We start from the raw sequence: 24110 nt of genomic DNA on the forward strand, positions 1-24110 counted from the left end.
GCTCACTTAAAACGCTGACGAGCTTTTGCAGGTCAGCTCTTTCCCACCTGACAGCTCTGCTCCCATGTCAGCCAGGAGAATTAAGTTGTATCTGTGGGTTTCTGTTTTGCTAATTGGATGAAGATACCGCTTAGAAAACTTTAGATGCAACAGAGAATGTGGACACAACTGTCTATGCTAAGCATCAATACACATTAATATAGGCCAAATGCTTAGATCCATTTAGAAATATCTAAGAATATGTGAACACTTTGAGATCAAAACTAAAAATTTCTTTAATTACTCTTAATCAAGCACATTGCTCGTGCAAAGCTTCTGCACAGAAAGTGCTTTTAGCCATTACAATCCAATACATGCACGTATGAGTGTACATATGCACAAGAAACCACAATGCTTGTCTTGACCTAAGTAAACACCATGGATTGCTAAAAAAACCCCAAAAACCCCAAAACCAACCAACAAAGTCCAATAAGGAAAATAAAAAGTCATATTCCTTGGCTATATGATCAATACAAAGTGCTCACCTGACTACCCTGAGTAGTTCAAGAACTCAAAAAAGACAATAAAATAAAAAATACATAGCTACTCCATACTGCACTATTATCCAGTCAGGAGGCAGTTCAAGAATATAACTGTTAAAGGACCCAAACAAGGATGTGCTCTGTGACAAGCCTGGCTATATATTACACAGAATAATATCATGCAATTATATCACACGCTAGAATGTGTAGCCTCTATCACATAAGAATTACTATCTGTAACTTGCTATATACAGTAGAAATGTCCTCCTAAATCTCCATTCAGATATCCTCAATTCCAAAATACATTAGATTCAAGAATAAAAATATACTCTTGTAGAAATTTAAAACTACAGAGAGTCAGGAATATTTGCTAATAAAGGCATATCTAGTTATGAAACTTGCTCCAGAAATGCATCTAAGAACCTCCTCGATTGCTCCTGCTCATATAGAAAAATAATCAGATTTCTGAAAATATATAGCGCTCAGAGTAAAGATTACATTATTAAAATTAGTTTAGTAACCTGACTGATAAAAAAAGGTTCCCCAGTTAATCCTCTGTCACTCACCCCACTGTATCATCACTTAGATAAATTAAGTTACCAATCTCTGCTAAATTCAGTGGGGTTTTTGCTCTTTACACTGCATCTGGTGAATTCCTAAAATAGTAAGGAACACAATAACTCTAATGTAAGAAAATCCCACTTTCCTATAATTTACTGTTCCCTGTTGGAGAAGAATTATATAAAACACTATTCACAGTACCAGGCAATCAGCTGTTAAATTCCGTATTAAAGACATGTGAATCCTTTTTTACATTTTAAAAGCATGAAAGTTTTACAAATGCAGCAGATCTATTAGGACTGAAATTTGTAACTTCTGAGCTATTTCTTCAGCTCTCAAAAACTAGCTTGCTGGGCAAATCACTTCACAGAGATTGCACCGTATAACTAGGATATGATGTACAGAAAATAAGAGTAAGACAAGGACTAACTACGCTCATGTTTAAGTAGGAGCTAGATAATGAAAGTAGCTAGACATGAAAATGACACAGCACACTTGTATAAATTACAAGGATAATTGAGTACATAATTTTAAAACTTTTTTTTAGTCAACAATCCTCTAATTTGATCCTTATATTTTTATTGATCTTTTCCATACTTTCATTTTGCCTCCCTGATATTCAAGAAAACAATACAAAATTAAGAGTGACATCTTGTTAAATATTCTCAAATGATTTGCTGAAGATACTGCTGGTTTTTACTGCTATTGGAAGTAGATCAATATTTCTGACTGGATATTAAAAATGCAGATATAGGTTAATGTGCTGTGCCTTTAACTGTCGTCAAGACCCAGGTAGTAATTCCGAAGCGTAAGAAAACAAATCTGCAGTGATCAGAGAGAATAAATCTATGCCTCCAACATACAATACTGCAGTTGGTCCTGTGAATACAGGCTAACTTTCCTCACTTGGGTAGCTCCACGAAAACCCACGACTATTCTCTTGTGCCAAGTACTCTCTCAACTTGTCACCCACGTAAGCTCCTTTCCAACCTCCATATTGGGCATTGCCTTAAGGCACAGAGTACGTGACTGCGTATCGTGTACACTTCTACTGAAAACTTGCATAAACCTTCTAGGCGCTCCTAATCTGCAAAGCACAAAAGATGATGCTAATACAGGAGATGAGATGGCCAGAAGGCCAAGTTCATCACAACAATTTTGAGGTTGAAGATCGCAAAGAAATGCTACCTTTTTTTTTTTTTTTTAAATAATTTAAGCAGTTTGGTATCTGATAGTTTAGGATGGTCAGAATCTATATTCCTTTTAAGTCAGATAACATCTGAAGCAGTTTTTCCTATCTGTTCCCTTTTCTCCTGCCATCACAGTCTTCATCACTGTAACAAGGGAGCAGCTGCACCCAAGACAGGCTCTTGTTCTCACTTCACCAGATGACTAATTAATCTTTTTTTGAGTCTGCTCTGCCACTATAAGCAACTGTGCAATGCAAGGTGGTTGAGAGAAGGACTTATTTTTAGCTATGTCAGACAAGACTAACCATCAGACTAATCACTTGCACTTTGGCTGAAACATACGGTGAGCTTCACAGCAAAGTCTGAAAAAAAAGCATATATTGAATTTAAAATACTCACAAAATGTATTTGAGTCCATTTTTAATAACTTTCATATTCCATAAGTTCTAGAATTAAAAAAAGATACCTTTAAACATTAGCAAACCATAGATATAAAGGGAATTAAATCCAACCTTTGATCCATAGAGGTACTGCGGCTGTGCATTAGGCTGCTTATCTCTCTGAAACTCCTGAGAAAACGGTAGCACGGTCCGAACAAACCTACAAAAACAAAATAAAGAATTCATTAATTATACTTAGGTTAGTAGGGTTGTGCCTAATGCACCTTACCCTGTGTAATACTGCTTTTGTCTACATATAAAATCAAAGCCAGACCGGTAGCCTTTCAGCCCAAGTTGAAACTGGGGAAGCACATAGCCTGCACTGCCCAAAAGCCTGTACACAAATCACAATGCACTTCCCCACCGCTTACTGGGACCCTGTTCTTCCAGTGGTGTGCAGGGTCCCAAAGTATTTCTCACCTCTACTCTAGCCCAACCCAGCAAAAAGAGAAGCAACTAACAAAGCAGCAATAGCCTCTCACAGAGAGTAAGGAAGTTCCTTCTGCTTCCAAAATTATGTCCTTGAGAATGAACTACACCTTCAAAGAAGAACATAACCTTTCTGTCTAATGTTTTGTAGCTTCCCCCTCCCCAACGAAACTCAACAGCAGGAGAAATACTTTAGGTTAATACCTTTAAAAAAAAAAGTCAGGAGGAAAGGTACAATCCTTGTAGCAAAAGTAATGTTTCAAAAGTTTGATCATACTTTAGTGCGAGCATATACTAATACAAATCATGTTTAGCCTTACCTTTGTATATTGTTAAGAGGATGACAAGAGAACTACAAAGATATGGAGTACTGCAAAAGATAGGATCAAACAGCCCACTCCATACTGAGGGCCTCGGGGTCTGAAGAACGGTGCTCGGGCAGAGCTCTGCAGGCACGAGTCCTCTTGTGAACAAGTAGCACAGACCTACTCCCCTGATGTCGCCTGTTAACTGCGTAATGCACGTTTTGCAGCACTACAGTTTTAGTGCAGAAAGAAGTTAATCAACATCTACTACAATTCTGATTCTGCTTAACTTCACTAAACCGAGCAAAATTACTGGTGCGTGTGTTTACAGGTTGGATGGCTACTTTATTTTTTAACTCGATAAAAAGGATTTCTTGGTAAATGGTGCAAAGCTGTACATACACAGGGAAGAGGAAAAACAGCTATTTAAGAAGTGTACATCAAATGTTTGTCTCAGATCAGGCTGTTCTGAGTGATAGCTGAGTAAAATGCATCTAGGAAAAGGTTTCAGGAAAGGAAGTTTGCAGTACATTATAATATCATGATACAATTATATCTTGATCTGTTTTTTGTTTATAATATGTTTGAATTTAACCAATACACAAAATAAATTATTCATTAATAATTTTTCCTAGAAGGAACATAGAAATTCTATGTTTAATACATCCATTTTCTAGCTGAAAACAAAACTAGCCATGCTAATAAAAAATTGTTTCACCCAAACATGTATAAATTGCACCATGTTGCTTACAATTATTTCCACTGTGTTTTATTTCTGAGTAATCAGAATCATTCTTGTGAGAATCTGTAACTTCAGGACAAGGTTTTCTGTGTTTTTTTTAACCTGCTCAAAAATAGGTATACCCACAGTTTCAGCTACTTGTTCATATGTATTTTAGCCCCGTCTTTCCAAAAGTCCTTGTACTTCCTGAAGCCCAGAAAGTGCTTGCATTTAGAGCTTTTGAGGAAAAAAAGATCATTTACGTGTATTATTTTTGATACTATATAGAGAGCGTTTAAACCTCCTTACATTTACATTTCCTCAGTGTCCTGGTTTCGGTAGGGATAGAGTTAATTTCCTTCCGTTACCATTTCCTCATTTACAAGTTCCCCCCTTCTCTCTCACTTACATAGCAACTGAAAACTTCCTCGAGATTACTTGAATCTGTTCTCTGCACAGATACTTCATTAACGAGTTTACCAGAGATGTTGTAAACATTTGATGGAATTCAAAGTAATCTGCAACATATGACAGTCGCAGAGACTACTCTATTCCCCCTTCTTTCTCTCAAAATCCTATTCCTTTTTAAATTGACATCAATTTTCAAGCCCTAAGAAAATCTCTAAAATGAAAGAAATCAAGAGGGATACCATGTCATTTGAGATAAGACTGGGTTTCAGCATGCAGACATATTGGACAAGAGCTGATTAAATTAAAACCCTCACAAGGAAAAGAGTGTTTCAGAATATAAATGTGGGTGCATCCCATGAGTTGAAAAGCTCATAATAATAGTTACTTATTCTTTCTCTTTTCAAAAAGGTATTATGAATATATTTGAACTACAGTGTCAGTAGTGTCTGGGAGCTAACCAGTCGGACTGTAGTTGGATTGAGAAGAAATCACAGCCTCAGAAATCAAATACCAGAGAAACACTTCTGAGAGACAGTCTCTAAGTTTCATTAGCTCTGTACAAACACAAGTAACTCTTGTGTGTTCCCCAGTGCACCTCTACATTCTTGGGGGTTCCTCCATCTCTAATGTTTTAGAAGAGTAGCAAAATAACCTTAAAGGTTTCTTTAAGACTTGAAGCAAGCACCCATTTTTATACTTTCTTGAGGGACATGGGGGAAAGATGCCGAGAGAGGAAGAAAGAGTTTAAGAAAAGGAAGTAGGATCAAGAGATACAGTCACTTTGTATCTTACAGCGGGGCTATGGCTAAGTACTGAGGATACAACAGGGAAAAGAGTGCATCGTTCTAGGAGGTATGTGACTGATCCCGACATATCATTCAGATAAATATCAGAGATTTCTTCTCTCAAAACTAAGGGCTATAAAGAAACCTTTACAGTTCAGCATCATCTGCTATTCTTCAAACTTTTTCAATATGTGTACGTGTTTTCTTTTTGACATCCTGTTGGTTGACTTCCTCCTGCTCCTCCTCCAAGAAACAGAAACATCTCTTTGAAGGACTGAAGCTCTTGGAATATCAATGCTAAAGCTAGACAAATTTTTACTTTCCCTTGGATACTGCTGGATGCAGGTTTTGGCATACTCCAAGATAATCAGTTCTTTTCATTTTTAATCAGTGTTGATGATCTCACAGCACTTTATCCATTTTAATCAACGCAGGTTGTAAGCAGTCAAAGTAGTTTAGGCAGATGAAAAGCCTGCTGGCTTACCGAAGCTTTGCAACAGTGATTGCTAAAGGACAACATGAGTCACAAAGTAAGTATTTTAGGGATCAAATCATTTTATATCGGTGTTTCTGTGATACCTACCGGGAAGGAGTTCATGATGAGCACTTCACAAACTAACCTAAATGATTCTATGATTCTAATTCCATTATCTATTTAAGAAAATAAGGAGAAATCTGAAAGAGGCCACTTCGGTCAATGAGCCTGCTGCCTTGCTACTGCAGGCACCCGATCAGACACACAATCTCATTCATAAACTTTCTGAGCTTCACCTGAGGACTAATAAGATATCACAATTCTCCCTCCCTGCTCAATACAGAAAGTGTCCCTCTGCACTTCCCTGTCTAATTGGTATGAACACTTTTAATTTCCAGCCTTCTCAAATTAGCTTGTTCTGTCTACCAGATCTAAGGGTAGCCCTACACCTCCTCTCTTAGTGAATGCTAGATCTAACTCACCCTTCTTGAATATGGATGTCAAGATAGAGAGAACAGGGGGCTACAAACTGAAGTGTGAGGAAACAGCAGACAAAACAGAGCATAAAACAGTAACTGATATCTGCCACTCCATTGCTACCACCGTTCATTTTGGCAGAAAGAAGACTACTTTTTTTTTTTTTAGGTGGGGAAGATAAGGTGCTTGTTGTCAGATTTGATGGAGTATTTGACTACAGTCGCCCCTACTTTGCATGAGCCTATGTAACTACGCCATTTGGCTCTTTGTAGCAGAAACTAGGTAGTTTTCATTGCCAGTGCTGCTTTTCAGGTTTGCTCCAGCAGTGTCTGAAAGGGCTGAAAATTTGTCTGAACAGTGACTATCACAGAGTATATGCAAGACAAGAAGACACAGCTGTTCTCTTGTGAAAACTAGTCTCAAAAGCAGTACGAGAGAGACAGAGCACTCGCAAAAGGAAGGGGGAGGCAGGCAGGAAGACCGAAAAATAAGAAGCTGGTCTTTTTGTTCATTCTGTGACAAATGTGTATCCTCAGAAGAAACATGTCATACTGAATTTGGAAGAGTGCTATATACATGAATTTTTAGCAGAGAATACAGATTTGGATAATGTGTTGAGAGGCGATGGAGCTACAAGTCTGACTACTGTCTCAGGAAGTTTGTACCATTTGTGTCAAGAAAGCACAGAAAATCCTCAATCCAAATAAATGTCTAGGCTGTCTCACACTTACTCCTCTCTTAGCCCTGAACACAAAACATGCTGTCATGGAAGGAAAAGACCAGCTTAGAATTAGTAACGAAATAAAGCAGAAAAAGGAACACTACAGATGCTGGAAAAAGAACAAAGAACAAAAATCTGGCAGTTGTCCATGTGTCATTTGAATCCTCTGGCCAGCCCTAGTCCTCCTAACTCCACGAAGACACAGAGGAATGAAAAAAGTACAGATGCAGGCATAAGCATGACAAAGATTCCTGGTGTGGAAAGACCTTTGGCTTAGAAAAACATGCAACTGAGGGCCAACATGAGAGACAGCTCTTAAAAAAAAATATCCCAAGCAGCACAGGAAAGACAACAAGTGGGAAATGGCTGCTCATGGTCACTTTCAGTATAAGAACTGGCAGGCAACAGCTGAGAGAGCAAACTAAGAGAGATATTTTTTCATGCAGCACACAGCTCCACTGCAGACTCCCCACTACACCATGTCGTGAATGCCAAAACCTCACATAGCTTTAAAAAAAAAGGACTGGACAAAGCAACAGGGGAAAAAAAAATACCTGCAAAGGGACAGAAATGCACTAAGATCCCACCATTTTTGTTTTACAGAAACACCTGATCATTGCTAGAAGCCAGCACATTTCCTGGAAGAAAAATCACCACAAGCCTCCCTTGTTTTCATACTCAGCCTCTGCATGGCTGCTGCCAGCGTCAGGACACTGGACTAGAGAGGGCTTTGACCTCACCTGCAGTTCATATGCTCATGCCATTATCCAAAAGCTTGTTCTCTTTTTTTCCTGATTGACAACAAGTAGATTAAAAACACCCTTGGATTTCACTGCTAATGCCCATCCGCAGAGGTCCCCTCGCTCATCTCCCCATTCCTTCTCCACAAACTGTTGCACCTGAGTCTGGACACAGCTGTGCAGCTGGCCAGCACTAATGAGACTAAATTCCAGAAAACTGGCAACTGCAATTATTAAATTGCTAAATCTTTCACTAGCAGCCTCACTGTTTAATCTCAATACATTATCAGATATAAAAAAATTCCTCAGTCCCAAATAATTAAACATGCAACATGTGTCAATACTTCTGCATGAATAGCCTTAGCCTTTGAACCCAACCTGCAGGGTTTCTAGACACTTGAACTCTTTTACAAATGTTTGAAATCATTACGTTCAAGCATTCTTGGAAAAAGAGCTTCCAAAGGTACCGGGTACAAGTTAATCTGACCAAAACACTAACTTTAAAAGAAGGACCCTTACACCTAGGCTGTGGTCAAATTAATAAAAGGCAAGCCACAGTTATTACGCATTTCCTGGGAGCTCTACCTCCAACCATTCACCACCAAGCAACCTCTCTGCTTTTCATCATGCTTATTTCTCTTTCTTCCAGCCTTCTGTTGTTACTTCTCTTCCCTTGTTTACACGTAGCTTTCATGCAAGACATTCCCTATCAAGAGTCAAGAATTAAACTAGCAGTTCACACAGAGCTCCTCACTGGGTACTCCTGTATTTGCAGACAATAACCTGTACAGTTGCATGCAGAGAGAGCTCATCAGTTTAAAGTTCATGCTAACAGCAAGGCAGCAATAGACATAATGAATGTGCTTAACAACTATAAAAGGGCTAGAAACTCCCTGTTCCCTCTCCCAGCAAAAACATCAATAGGCGCTCTATAGCGTGTGCAACACACACATTAATTCTCTCCACACTGCTGTTTTTGACTGAAACCAAAGCAATTCTGTGATGAAATTGGACACATGGTACACATACTGCCTAAGATCCGGCTCCCTTTATCATCTCTTAAATTAATTACCCAACACGCTTGAGGATCAGCCTAACTCAATTCGTGCGTACAGTTTTTAAGCAGACAAGCAACAGTTCTACAGGATCCTGCTAGTGTCTAGTGTTCCATGCTCGCTTCCCAAGCACGGTGGGCTGCAGTACGGCAGTCCTTAGAGCCACAGTGAACACGGACCGAATTGTTGTAGGAGCTATTGAATGTCTTTCATTAAAGCTGAAGGCGAAAGATCAGCATTTCATCAAGGTTTTCTTTTAATATTATGCTTATATGATTCTTAATACATTGCACTGAATATTCCAATATTGATCTCCAGATACATCAACTGCACAGTAGCTTCCTCGGAAATACATTAAACTCTCCTGTGCAGACAGATTCATGTAACAGAAGTTTCTTGGCTAAAACTTAACCACAAAAAACACACTCCTCTTTTTTCCCCCTCCCCCCCCCCCCCCCCAACCCACACCCCCCCCCCCACCCCCCCCATGGAACATGTCATACAGGGAAAGCTCTCCAAGGAGACAGCGAAAGATGAGAACAGGCTTCCTCCTCTTCCTACAGCTCAATATTCAATATTATTTTACTGTCACTTCACAGTGCTTTAACCAAAACCTGAGTAAAGGCTAAAAGCAACACAAATCCTAAAAACAGCACACAAGCAGGAAGCCCAGAAATGCAAAGTCCCAAGCACTGTGCCTTCCACTCATTCAGACTTTAGATTTTACCTTTCTCTTTCTATTTGCATTAGTAGAAATTAAATTGCTCTCCTTAAAGGCTGCAACTGTAGTTGCAGTGAGCACTGAACTCTTCCCTTCTCCAGTAAACAATCCGTTTCTTCACATTAATGCAGAATCAGGAATATAATTTTATTTACATCATCTCACAGTTGAGGATCCTGTTTACCAAAATATCTTCCTGATACGCACTTTGCAGTCTTTTTGGACACGCTTTATTTTTCAGCGTATCATAGCTAAGTCATTAAAATGTCAGAATTTGGATGCTGCGGTTACATTTGACTTCTATTGTGGACAAATAACAGGCTTTCATAACTTTTACAGTACTTAGTAAAATGACTCATACTGCTTCACTTCAAGTAAAGCATTAGAAATGGAAAACACACTACATGAATGGAGATGGACTTGTCAGCATTTGCTAGGAAAGAAGTTGCAGGGGGGTGGTAGAAGAACTGCTGCAAACAAAAAGCTGCCATGCTAACCTGTTAGTGGATCCATTGTAGCAGTAGTTTGGAAGGAAATCATAATTGAGTTCCCAAAAGACATGAAGAGTGATTCTTCCGTAAGGGGCTGACACATTGTGATTGGCTTCTCTGAACATGGCATCAAAGCTGTCCAAGGTCATATATCTACTCAGAAGCTTGTGAGTCATTTTGTTTATCTCTATCAAGCCATCCAGCTCCTACAAAACACAAGAGGAAAGAAAGTGAGCAGTGCATTTAATAAAATGGAGAAACTTATTAGTTAAACTATTAGTATCAGTTGCTTACTGAGGAAAACAAGCAGTTTTCAGCAGAAATTATTTTGCATTTAAAAAAAAAAAAAAAAGAAAGGAAAGGAAAAAAAGGAGATGGCGGAGGGACAACACCTTAGCCCCGCTACTTCATAACTCAAGAAAGAGGGAGAACCTCTGGCCTAAGAAACACATCAACAGTTTCTGTTTGCATAGCTACTAAGAAAACCCTGCACATAACAAAGAAAAACTACGTTTAAGTAATTCAAAGGCTATAATACCAAGCACTGAAAAGTCATGAAAAGCCAGACTCCTGCACAGCTCTAAGGCCTCCGTATTTATCTTCAGTAAAGAATGAAATGAAATCAAGGTAGTTAACTGCATGACAAAACCTCACAGGTAGAAAACTTATTATGGAAAAACCAATGGTAAACTTTGTTGCACAACTTCTAATTTTGTTTCATTCCAGCAGAACTCAATGTGTCTGATATTTTTCTTGTTGACTGCCTATTTACTTGTCAAATTCATGCTGTCTGGAAATAAAATTTGTTTGTTAGCATTTTAATCAGGAAACTTACTCAAAGAGACATCTCAATATTGCACAGATGCTCTCCTTCCACAGGCACAAGTCAGATCTCATTCCTCCACAAAAAAATTATTTTTATTTTGTCATGCTACAAAACCAAGCTGCCTGGGTAAACAAACTCATTTTGATTCTACCAGGCACAGGGGTGTTTTGTTTTGGTCTGCAATTTATCTATATGCACGGACAAAAGTAGGCATTTACAAAAATTTAAGGAAAATGAGCATTCTCATTATTTGTTTCATCACAGCCCCTAGTATATGCCTTCTCTACAGATGCCCTTGCTTGCAGCATATTTATTTTTTGCTGGGCAAGGAAAGAACAAGGTTCTCAGCCTCAGTAGGACTGGGACTTGCACAGTCCCATGTACAGCAGCATACTCCAGAATACTGCGTCAGGTCAGGCCAAAGCACTGTTTGAACAGAGATACAGGTTAAGGTATGGGGTGAAAAAATCACAGCACATCAGAATCAACAAAGTCCACAATATACTACAATGGCAACAGAGGATTTGCCAGTATAATTTATGGTGTAGCTGCAGATGACTAACTACACTACAAAAAAATGCCTTTTGCAAGAATAAGCTGCTTCTCTGGTAAGGGGTTTAGTCAATCTAGACCTAGTAAACCAGAAAAACTTCAACCATAGCATCATATGATTTCATGCTTACAGAAAAATGAAAACAAAACATCAGAGGCAAAAGTTTTGTAATTTTTCTAATAAGACTGCTTAAATTCTTGCCCATTTGTATATATATTTAACTACGGTTTGGGATAAAACAAATTTGCCTGTTAGTCATTCAGCCTCTTCTCCCTTCAGGAGTGACTGTACAACTATTCACTGAGAGAATACCTAGAGGATGTCTAGCAAAAAGCAAAATCTGAGAAAACTTTTTTGCTTCTGCCATTAAAAAAACAAACATAGATTTATAAGGGGGGGGGGGGAGGGCTTTCAAATTCCATGTAAATAAAAGAAAGAAACATGTAAATAAAAGAAGTAAAAAAAAATAAAACATAACAAAATTAAATTAAGTTAATAATAATCATCATCATCATCATCATCATCTAGCACAGAGTACTCCTAACTGCAGTATTAGTGCTCTGGCAAAACTGCAACACAACACTCACCACAATGGAAGTCAAATCCTCACTTTCAAATCGGCCAATTGCCAGTTCCATTGACCTATACATGGCTGCTGAAATTCGCTGAGTGATCAGTCGGTTCAGGTCTATTGACCTACCAAGAAGCTAAAGAAAAAATGCCATGAGGTTTGGAACTGAAAGTCTGAGACAAGCTGCACAAGGACTATGAGACTCCACAGATTAACAGACTCTCACGTGGTGAACTTGCATTCCAAACACACAGAAACAAAGCAGATGGATAAAATTTATAAATTCATGAACAAATGAAGTATTACAATTTACATCCCAATTCTCACAAACACAAGTAAAACCACATGTTGCATTGACATCTAAGTATTTATATCAGCATTTTATGCTTCCATGACACGGTGCCGACAACATACTGAAAACTGGTGAAAGACATTATTAGGAAGATAACGCTACCACATGTGACATTCCTATTTGGCTTGTGTTTGCTTAACTGCAACAGACATTTGCATTAAAACAGGATCTTTTACGTTTTTTTTTCTTAATTTACTCCTTCATATGACAAAAAAGCTGATTCTCAAATGCCAGTTATGCCACTTAGATGGCAGGACATAAAGCACAGAAAGTTTTATATACCTACATAAATCAACACCATTGGAAAATTGCCGAGCAACTCGAATACAACAGAGTATGAGTTAACTCACTTGGACATGTCGCTGTTTCAGCAGTGTCTCGTAGCGGTTGGACGGTAGCAACTGAATGGTTGCTCCCTGATTCTTGCATTCTGAACGCAATCGTTTATCCAGAAGCAGGCTATTAAGAAAGGAAGAAAACTCTTAAAATATATTAGACAGCAAAGCAGAGCAGAAATGCATGAATAAAAGTTCTCACTACTGGAATAGCTACCTGCCAGCCATTGCCTTGTAGTACGCAAATATTTGGTCTGCCAGCTTGTAGACAAATTGGTCAAAGCACAGGTTTACCTTGGGGGACGAAAAAATTGTGCATTTAGAGATACTTAAAATTAAAAGAGGGGAGCTTATCCAAGACCTCCCACTGTTTATCAAACATAATTAAGAAAGTTAATGCATCCAAATTTCCCAGTACAAGAGAAGATGACATTCAGTCTTCAGCATTAATGTGAGCCATTTTGCACACGTCTGCAGGTTTCCTTGCAACATACCACCCAACCAGTTACCCATCTTCTGGCCTTTCTTCTCAGTTTGTTTATTATCTCTAACTGTTCTGAATGTCTTATAACAGGTCTTGGCCTTTAGCATCATTTTCACATTCAGCTACAGACTATTTTTCTCCAGTAGGTAAGGTTACTTTACCTCTGCCTCAATCTCATCATAGAGGAACTGCTTCTTAAATTTAGTAAGTGCATAATGAGCACTGTCATTATAAAGGTCCAAAGAATACAGAACATACCTGAATGAAAAAGAATAAAAAAAAAAAAAAGAAAAAAGAAAAAGAGTTACATGTCTATAGAAATTATGATTCTTTAGGATGGTGCAGTCAAGATGTTGTAAGCCAGTCAATATTATAATCTACGTGTCGTTCACACAAACAGGATCATTTTTTTGTTTGAGTTTATATGAAAAGAATCGCACCTTCTCCTTTAAGAAAGTCTTTTGTTAGTTCAAGAAATTGTATAGATAAGTTTGCAGTCTGAAACTTGTTTTCTAGATGTAGCTTTCCATCGAACTGGAATTATGCTTTTACCACTATGCATTATATTTGACATCTTTGAAGAGTAAGTAAAGAGAACTCACTCAGGGAACAACATATTTGGCTGGTGCAATGATACTCTCATGAAAGGTTTCTTATTTCAATTATTCACAAATATTGAATATTTGTGAATAATTGTTTTCAAAGAGAAAACGTTGAGAATCTGTAAATCAGCAAATGTAAGAGGAAAAGCGTATGAAGGTTTAGAATACCTTCTCAGTGACTGTTTGTTAAAACCAATTAAAGCAGTAACATTATAATACGGAGTGACAATCATTAAGAATAATCATTCAACTGAAGAGCACAAGTAGGTCTTACTCCATCATTGATGCCTCTTTGGTCTCCAAAATATGGTCCGTCAGAATCCAAGGCATGGACATCTCAATGGGAAACTGGATTCTTCTGCCCATGGTCAGCTCTAAGAAGAATTCCCTGAACCACAGCTGGGACAGATCACAGCATTGCTGCAGGGTTTCTTTCAGAATAAATAAGGAAGAATTACACTTCTTACAGAAATACATTAAGAACAATACAAATGCGATTCTGATGATGCAATGTGAAACAAAAAAGCAGGTGTGAGTCACTAGAGCTATACATAGGCCGAATACGTAAACCAAATTCAAAACGTAAAGCCCATGACTTTTTCAGAGAGTTCTGAACTTCACGTTGGCCCCCAAAGTGGTGCCTTATTACAGAAAAAAGCGTGGAAATGGACCAGACTACCAGTTAAACAGAAACACTATGTACACCAGTAAAGGGGGATTTCTAGTTTAGTTTCTCAGTTGGGGGCTGAGAAAGCCATACGCTGAACTTGGGAAGCAACAGGTGAAGGAGACAAAATTGTACCAGATCCACCAGTACCATCTCTCCCTCTGGAGGACTGAATCACTCCACACGTTCCTGTCGATTCGATGGGCAGGAAATGACAGACAGACACATGAAGGAGGGATTAAAACAAAACATTGCTGAGGCTGCTGTCAAGGACACGGAGGTGTGCTTCCCACCTCTCCAGAAAACACTTGGCACAAGCCTCCTTTTGCGGATGGCTTGAGAACCAAAATGGGAATGAACTCTTTACGTTAAGATCTTCTGAAGACCTTTTGAAGTGCTGTTCCCCAGTAGCATTATGACTGACATTAACAGGCTCCCCCTTCTCTGAGGGTAGAGGAGTCCAGTAGCAAAACAAAAATGAAAGACAACACAGCATGGTGATGACAAAGACTAGATACATTCAATGTCAGTAGGTGAATTCTTTAGGACAGCATGTTTCCGATTACAATTAACTGAATAGTAAGAGTAGTGAAATGACATCAAATTTACCACAACAGAGAATTTGTTTCCTCTGTACTTAAAACGAAAACAAAAAAACCCCCCAAAACCCAAAACACAAAAACCACTTCCTTTTTAAAATTTCAATGTGTACAGGCTTATCTGTCCCTTGTTTATATAAATACGTACATAAAAAAAATAGAAAAGGGAGGTAACAATATGAAATTTGACGCGTCATAAACAAACGTATAACAAGTCAAAATAAAAATCCCACCACAATACTGAATATCACGTCTCAGAAAAAGTTTGGACAGACCAAGGCTTTTGATAAATAAACCAAAGGTAAGTTGGCTTAGGCAATCGGAAACATTTTCCAGGTTGTGTTAGAGGTGTTAGGACATGCTAAGCTGGACACTGATCATCTACATATCTTACCACTGAAATTTATCAAATGAGTGTAGAAGAAAGACTCGCGATGGAATTTTTCTATGTCCAATATGGTGGGCCCCTCAAGGCTACTTCTCAAGGTTTTCTTGGAACCACTTTTGTCAGCAATGAGGGACTCTAACATAGTTCTCACCATGTAAAGCTGTATCATTAAAGGAAACAATTGTGGTGGAAAGGGGGGGAAAAAAGGAAAATACACATGGTACATTAGTTGAGCAACACTGAGAATTACTATCAGTAAGCGACTGCTCCACTTCAAATTGAAAACTGGCACTGTGTGGGTAAAAGCCTTTCAGGCAAAAGGAACAGATGCAACGCTAGCCTACGCACCAGCACGAATGCCTACCCATGCCAAGGGGACCTCCACTGACACTTAGCAGCAGACCATTTGCAGTGGAACAGTTCACATCACCACAAAAGTAAAAGTAATAAGTAATGTCTTACCACCAAAGTTTAAAAGAGGCGGATAGATGTAGGACTGCCTCAGAAACTTGTGTGTCACATGCAATAGCTTTTCCAATCCCAGAGACTTGAGCTGCTTCAACAGCTCAGCAGAGTTTAAGGACTCTGTCATAGTGCGAACCATGTAGAGCTAAAAACCAACAGACAGGGGCAGGCAGGGGAGAGAGAATCCGTTAATAAAAACACATGGGTAAATAAGGAAGGGGAAACAGAAGCAGAGAAAATGTGTTAGTTTGTTAAAAATGAAAAGCAGCACAGTAAGCATGCAGAGGAGGACATACAGAAAGGTTTCTTCATTCAGAATAGTCACTGCAATCCGGTGTTCCCTCAAGCGAAAGGAAAAGTTCCCGTTCATTTCAGAGGATGCTCAGAGAGCCATTAGCTTCTCAAATGATTTCGCAAAGATTTCCAAGTATTACCAATCCATATATAGCTATTTTAGAACTACGTGAAACTGAGAAAAACCTATCTAAAAATCGATATATTTGACCTCCCTTCCTCCTGTCAGCCGAGACAGACAAGTGTGCCAGCCCAAGAGCAGAAAAAGCAGACAGAACCGTGTACACTAAACAGCCTGTTGCAGCCAGTGGAACAAAGCCCTTAAACATACCAAGCGCAGGAGAAGCACACTGGTAGTCATATTTAATTTTTTTCCACCCAGAAAATTAGAAATCAAAATTTTTTTCCAGTTCCCAAAACAAAATCTTTATTGAACCCATCTTAGCACTATTTAAGCAACTTTTTATTACCCGGGATTATTATTCATTACCCAGGATTATTATTCATACATGCTCTTTTCCCCACAGATTAAAATATTCAATTTACAAACCACAGTTGCCTTCAATTTCTCACCCCAAGTGCTCAGTACATCATTTACTCAGATGAACTATGAATACCAGACCATACACTCTCCAAACAAATTCACAAAGAAAATAAAAAAGAGAATTATATGGAGGTAACAAGAATGAGCACCTAGGTATAGGATTTCAATGACTATCACAGAAAACACACTCGAAATACCTCTTGTTTTAGCAGCAGCTTAAAAATATTTTAGGGAGCAGTTTTATCATTCGTTACTGAACAGTAAGAGGGATCTTGTCAGAAGTCAAATACTCTCCCATATTTTACAGGCAATCATTTATATGTTAAACATATTTTAAAACTACATAGACACCTATTGAATAATGGGATTTTAAAAAAAAAAAAAAAAAAATCAACCAGCCACACCAGAGATGGGAGTCAAGAAATAATTCAAATAGTTCAAAAATATTATTTAAATAACATTAGGAGCCCAATGAGAAAATATTTCTTCCCGGTAAGTCAAATTAAAGAGATTGAACACTTGGAAAAATTATGCACCAGAGTAGAAAGTGACAGCAACCCAGATAGAGGATTTTGTTTAAGTATATATAATTTTGTAAATATAAATCTAATTAGAGTAGATTTTGAACATTGAAAAAAAAAAAAAAGACTCTGCAATTTTTAAATAGTTCAGGCCAGAGAGAAAACATTCCATGCAATAATTGTTGACAGATATCACAACCACCAGACAGGAAGATACCTGAGTGCTGGAGGGTCCCACTGCACGCCTTGGGACCTTGATGTCAAAACCACTTTTGGGGTCCTTCTCTCCCCTTAAAGCTGGGTCATTGAATGGCTCGTGCCCAGCTTCCCAGTCACAGACTGTCTTTCTGATGGCCTGCAAAACACTGAACACAATTCACACTACTTCAGACCGGCATGCATCCAAGCACATTGAGGGGATCATTTTACTTTTTTTACGCACTCTTCCACAAGCACAGAAACTTTGCAACAGCATTCGGGAGCTCGGGCTAACCAAGAGCAACCGCAAACGATTTCGCCAACAGCTTCACGAATGCCACATCCACGAAACAATCGCTCCGCGCTGTTTATCAAAAAGGATAGTCCAGAGCCCTTCTCCTCTGTCAGAAGAAAGCTGACCTCTGAAACTGGTTCACCAGAGACAAAAGTCACTTGTCAAGAATTCACCTCTGGGATCCTTAGCAAGCACATCAAGCCATTTTGTTCTCCTAAACCACAAAAAGCAGATTATTCAATCAAACCAAAGCAGATTATTAACCAAACTAGAGAGAGACAATCTGGGCTTGAAATGAAAAGAAACAGTAGAATTCCTGTTTCCAGCAGAACTCCAGAATTCAGCTGGAATTTATACTAACAGCCTCATACTTCTCATTCCAAATACTGAACAGGACTTCAGATACTTGTCAGAAACACAGCCTGCCATGTCCTGTGGCATGCTGAATCATCAAGCAAATGTCTCCTCCCAGATCCGAGCAGGTATGAAAGTAATAGTTCCGTATTTCATGAAAGTCCCTGGGACAAAAAGACTATCCCTGCAAACTTGGTAATTTGGAATAATTTGTTTATTTTTAGCTTATGATGGTATTTTTGTGGTAGTCAGAGCATTTAGCAATAGCCTAATGAGCCAAAGACTTTCACCTCTAAGAGCTTTGCAATGAAACGTGGGAGTACACAAATAGTAAACAAGTCAAGATTAAAAGCAAACAATCAGGGACAAAAAAAGTGTCGGAAAATGCCACCAATCAGTGTGGGCAGACAGAGCACTTGGAAGGGAAGCGCAAGGCTAATAAGCCAAAAGCAGCAGAAGCTGAGAAAGAAGGCAGGATGCTAAGAGGGCAGAGAGAAAACTATGGGGTGGGATGTAAACATGAGGCACAAGGAAAGGAAACACTGGAATCATAAGGAAGGCGGACAGTAACACCTTTCTTCAAAATAAAAATACTAGTCTTGCTTTCAGTATTACAGTACTTACCTTTCCTTAAAATAAAAATAAACTACAGGCAACACAAGACTTCCTGCGGTAGTCCTAAGTGGCTCAAGACAGCCTGGACTCTTACTGTAGCCATGTTGGCAGCCATTCATTTTTGACTCCAGACTTCTTCAACTTCCAATACATATTCAGCGAAGCTAACTTTGAATACCAGACAGACTAGTAGGGGATTACAGACTTAAAGAGGCAAAATTTAAGAGCTGTGCAATTCTGGAACAAATTTCGTAAGATTTGGGGGAAAGAATACAGGAGAAGATGAAAACAAGGATGTTACCTCTGAATGACATTTTTCTTCTTTTTAATGGCTTGTCTTAACGGCTCTCTAAGTGTGACCTGGGCAAAGTCTTGAAGAGCTGCATAAATAGTATGGCGAATGGCATGATTGAAAACACTTTCCATCCTTCCCATCAGCACCTGAAGACCTTTGATCATGGCAATCACCTGGGAAAGAAAAAATAAAATTGTGTCTTTTTCTTATTTTGTTTGTATAATTGTTCAAAAAGCCCTTTTTTAAATACAGAAAGTGATAAAAGGGGAATTAACAAGCTCCAAAATATAAAGGATGGCTTTTCTCTGCTCCTCCTACAGACTGAATGGAGGAAAACATGCTCTTTCAGAGTCAACACAGGGCATGCTGTCTTTTTGCACTGGGTATAGAAAATGCTTATAGAGAATGTTCTCCTTTGTATAGAATTAATCTTTGGAAAATCCCTGTAAAAAAAGATTTATCTTACCTCAACCAAAGCAAACTTCTCCTCACTAGTATAATTGTATCTCGTTGCTCTTTCATACTCTTCCGCATTGTCAGGACAATCTTTATTAGAATATTTGTCAGTTGGGTGTACCAGCTTCCATGAATACTGCAGTTCACACAGCAGAATAGGGAGAAAAAAGATTGGGGGGGAAAAGGCCTGAGAAACGCAAAACATAGCTGGACACAAATAACATGCTTTAAGAAATGTTCCAAGTGTTTTCAAGAATATCTGAAAAATAGTATTTGGTACTATTCTCAAAACCTGCATAAATTCTGACACTACTATCTAGTGGAAATGCCAAACAATAATTTGCCTAACAAAGTTATTTGAAAGCCAGCGATCTTGTATTAGCTCAAAAAAATGCAATTCACACTCAGCAGGTAATGCACTTCAGAGTATTTTTTACTGAGCAAATGCTAGCGTAGGCAAAAGTTTCTTCTCCAATTCAAGCACAAGAAACATAAAGAGACCTCAGAGCATAACAAAAAAATCCATCACACACACACAAAAAGAAGAGCTTCCAACTTGGCCAAATATTCACATTTAGAATTCAAAAGACAACTGGAAAACTACACAGTTTTTGGGGGGGTTGGGGTTTTTTTTATGTTTACTAGGCTGAAAGGTGTGGAAATAGCTGTATTATCTGTGACAATATCATCTGCACAGCATGCATTTCTCTTAAATACTGCCTTTTCAGTCACTGCAAACACAGCTCAAAATGTTCCTGAGCAGTGTCAGGCTGATCTAATATCCATCAGGGTACATTTAGTGAAAAATCCTAGTCACATTCAAATACAATTTTCTCACAGTTTGAGTTCAGCGAATAGTAACGTCTGGTTGATATTATCTTTGCATAAGTGTTAGATTACAGAGCAATGTAAATTTGCCTACTGTAACGGATTAACATTTGCACCAATCTACCTACGGCAAAGAATAGCATCACACCCTGCAACCTAAGTGCTACAAAGAGGACACTGGGTAAATTATTAAACAAAGATGAAGTATTTTGGGGGCATTAAGTTCACAGGGTTAAGTTGGACATCAAATGAATGCTGAAATTTTTTATCTGAACATGACGTATGTAACAAGGTTCATGGATACTGAGTGAATGCAGAAGACGGGTAAATAAGTAGGATACTCCAGATCAGAATAAATTCTCAGTAGGAGGACAGGGAGAAGGTGAACACAAACTTACATGAGAAGTACTTAAGGGAATCCATATAAATAAGACAGAAAGAAAAGCAGTGATAATAGGCAAAACCTGCTGTGGTCCTCAGAGAAAGTTTGTTCTGGAACTGGGAGGATAAAAACAGAGCTAAGAACAAGAGACTTTCTACAGAGATATAATAAAACATAATTTCTACAGAGATATAATAAAATAGGAAGATTGTCATTGTGAAGAGAGAGCCTGAATGCAGCAATTTGCAATGACAGAAATAAAGGGAGCAAGTCTGGGAGTTGCAGAGGCCAGAAATAGATGACAGCAACCTCTTTTAAGAAGGAGAAAAGGAGAACAAGATTTTCACCATAAAATACACTGTTGATTTAAATAGGAATAGGATAATACAGGTAAAAGCATGACTCATCTATTGGCTTTTAAAAGAGGCAGGTAAAAAAAAAGAAGAGAAAGAAAACTGGGTCTCTAGCTATGCCCGCTGTGACCGCACTGGATTCACGCAATGCAAATGGCTTGATGCTCCCTCAGACATCAGAGGCAGAGGAGGAGCAGGTCTGGCTTCTCTCATACAGTACTTCATCGGTTTCCTAGAACATGCTTTGGTGCAGGTAAGACATGCAGCTTTTATCTAAGTGTCTGCAGCATGAAAAGGACTCCTGCATCCTCCTCTTCAATTTCTGCCTTAAGCAGTTTCTTATTGGAAAAAACACAGTCACTTTTCTAACTGGCATCTGTTTTTAAAATAAATTATTAAAATACAGAGAAACAAGTCTGCAGGTTCTTTATTTCCCCTCCCTCATCTCCTCTCAAATATTCCTTTCTCCACATTTACTTTCCTTTTGACTAAAAGCCTGATCTAAAGCCAATGGGAGCCTTTCCATTCATTTTTGTGTCTTTGGATAAGACCTTACATGCTTCAATTTACTAAGTGATGATGTCTAAATGTAGCCAATTTAAGTTGTTCTATCACCTCCTGTGTGACTGCATGTTGGTATGGATATCCCTAACAGAATATAATTTTAAACAACGTTTAGAGGAAAATAATGAAGTCTTAGTCTACAAAATGTACGTATCAAGAGCAACATAAAAACATCTGGTCAAGGCTCACAGGTGATCACCTATCCAAAATATATTATGTAATATATAATATATAAATACATTAAATATAACAAGTTGGATGTACTGTATGAGACTGTACATGCTACTGGATCTTCAAAGCAGCAACATTACTCCTAGCGTCTGAGAACTTCATGTGCCTTCCTCTGAGGATGCGGTTTAGAGCAGGAGGAGAAAAGGAGTGAAGGAAGAAGGAAAAGAGGAACTAAGGGAACAAAACACAACATACATTTTTCATTCCATTAAAGCAAAGCCTGTCCAACCTCACCAAGCTGCCTCTTTTTCATTTGGTTTTATTCCCCAGATAACATACCACTTCCATGACATGCGCACTCCACTGGGAGAGAAGCTGCAGGCCTTGGAGAGAGAGATCAAAGAGCTTCCGATACTCTGCATCTGTTTTTTGAGCTTCCTGTCGACCAGACCCGGTCACCACCTAGAACATTATTAAACAACAACAAAAAACCCAAACCCACATCAGAACATGCTGTGTCCAGCATCCATAGCCAAATTTCTACATAGATTTCTTTTAAGCATTAAAACAGCATCATGTACCAACACCTGCATTAATATCAGCTTTTTCTTCCAGAGACTTACATAGTTAAACTTCACAGATTTTGGTCAAGTGATGGAAACCACTGGTATCTCTAATCACCAAAATATTGTTGCAGATTTAAACTAAAAGGGGGTAGATTGAGACTAGATATAAGGAAGCAGTTTTTTACGCTGAGGGTGGTGAAGCACTGGAAGAGGTTGCCCAGAGAGGTGGTGGATGCCCCATGCCTGGAAACATTCCAGGTCAGGTTGGACGGGGCTCTGAGCACCCTGATCTAGTTGAAGATGTCCCTGCCCACGGCAGGGGGGTTGGACTAGATGACCTTTAGAGGTCCCTTCCAACCCAAACTATTCTAGGATTCTATGAATTCAAGACACTAATTATATATATTATATATATGTTGTAGGTTCTATATATGTATACATGCATGTATACATGTGCATTTCTTTTTTTTTTTTTAGCTAATCTTTTAACTTTTAGTTTCATTTAAACTGCTATGAGCAGCCTTTTGAAGTAAGGGCTAGACAACCTATTCCAAAAGAGACATGCCAAAAGTTCTAGGATATATAGCCTATATATTATATATATATATATATATATAAAAGCAGAAGAATACTGCAGTTTGTATGATGGATCATTATTATTTTAAATTTAAATAGTGTAAAAATCATGCAGAGACTGGGTACTAGCCCTGCAGTTGGCCCTGCAGCCAACTTTTCTTGATTCAGGTGATCAAGCTTTGTCATTTACCTAGCCTGAGGTTTACCTGCTCTTCAGATATTTAACAAAAACTGTTAATCAGTGACAAGAAATTTGCATGAATAGCTCTAATCCCACACACCTCACTGTTGCTGTAACGAGCCAGTTCTGATATGAAACGCATATGGTCTTCTCTGATTTGGATCATCTGCTCACATATATTGTATTGGGGACTGCTGCTGGAAGACGTGCATGTCCATCTGTTTCAGACAACAAAAAAACCCCACCTAAATCAGTGTAAGCAATAAACAGTACAACTGATACTGCAAAGAAAGAACCACAACACATGACTTTTTAAAAAAAATCTTCCTTCTCTATTTGAGGCCTTTCCTCTCCTCACACCTCTACCTCTGACCCTGCACAACCCATTAGCGATGGATTGCCCTTCTGAGTTCAAACAGCACTTCTTCCAAGTCTTAAAAAAACCCTTTTTTCTTTTCTTTTCTGTATTTTTTTAAAGGCTGCTGCTATGAAATACACACCAGCATCTCTCTTCAGGAGCATACACTTAGGGACGAGACTGAAAAGTATTGAAAGGCAGGGTAGAAGTATAGGTATAGGCTGCAAGATACATCTAGCTACTTTCAGATTGGTTTTCGTTATTCTTGTTTAACTATGAAGAACCTAGAGTATGCTCCCAAATAAAAAAAAAAAAGGCATTGTTAAATACTATCAACATGTTATCAAGAGGGACACAAAAGACATGCTACCAAGAATGTCATGTTAAGTAGCCTCATATTTTTAGTAGCTCAGTAGGCCCACCGCTGTTGATTTTTTCTTAGCAATTACATGCAGGTTATGTGTTTTTTCTGCAGGAATTAAAATGCAAAGCACTACATTCTAAATTCATGTAACTGCATGGAGGGAAGGTCTTGGAGGAGCACGGAAACGTTCACTAAAACAAAGCAATAACCATAAACCATGGAAACATGTAAAAACTGGCTGCATTTTCCAGCCATTTTGCTGTGCTGCACACCTAGCCAAAAAAAAAAAAAAAAAAAAAAAAGGGGGGAG

General features: G+C 38.5%; 1 protein-coding gene across 1 annotated transcript in view; it reads right to left on the reverse strand.

Moving 5' to 3' along the window:
• CYFIP1 (cytoplasmic FMR1 interacting protein 1) overlaps positions 1–24110 on the reverse strand; it is a 61466-nt gene that overhangs the window by 28192 nt on the left and 9164 nt on the right. Inside the window, 13 exon segments of the mRNA XM_009281341.2 lie at positions 2785–2872; positions 10050–10249; positions 12010–12129; positions 12696–12804; positions 12898–12974; positions 13326–13422; positions 14041–14197; positions 15427–15580; positions 17462–17609; positions 19008–19174; positions 19468–19593; positions 22095–22217; positions 23179–23296. Coding sequence (XP_009279616.1) covers positions 2785–2872; positions 10050–10249; positions 12010–12129; positions 12696–12804; positions 12898–12974; positions 13326–13422; positions 14041–14197; positions 15427–15580; positions 17462–17609; positions 19008–19174; positions 19468–19593; positions 22095–22217; positions 23179–23296 — 1684 coding nt within the window.

Source organism: Aptenodytes forsteri, unplaced genomic scaffold (assembly GCF_000699145.1).
Source record: "Aptenodytes forsteri isolate BGI_AS27 unplaced genomic scaffold, ASM69914v1 Scaffold212, whole genome shotgun sequence".
Classification (NCBI taxonomy): domain Eukaryota; kingdom Metazoa; phylum Chordata; class Aves; order Sphenisciformes; family Spheniscidae; genus Aptenodytes; species Aptenodytes forsteri.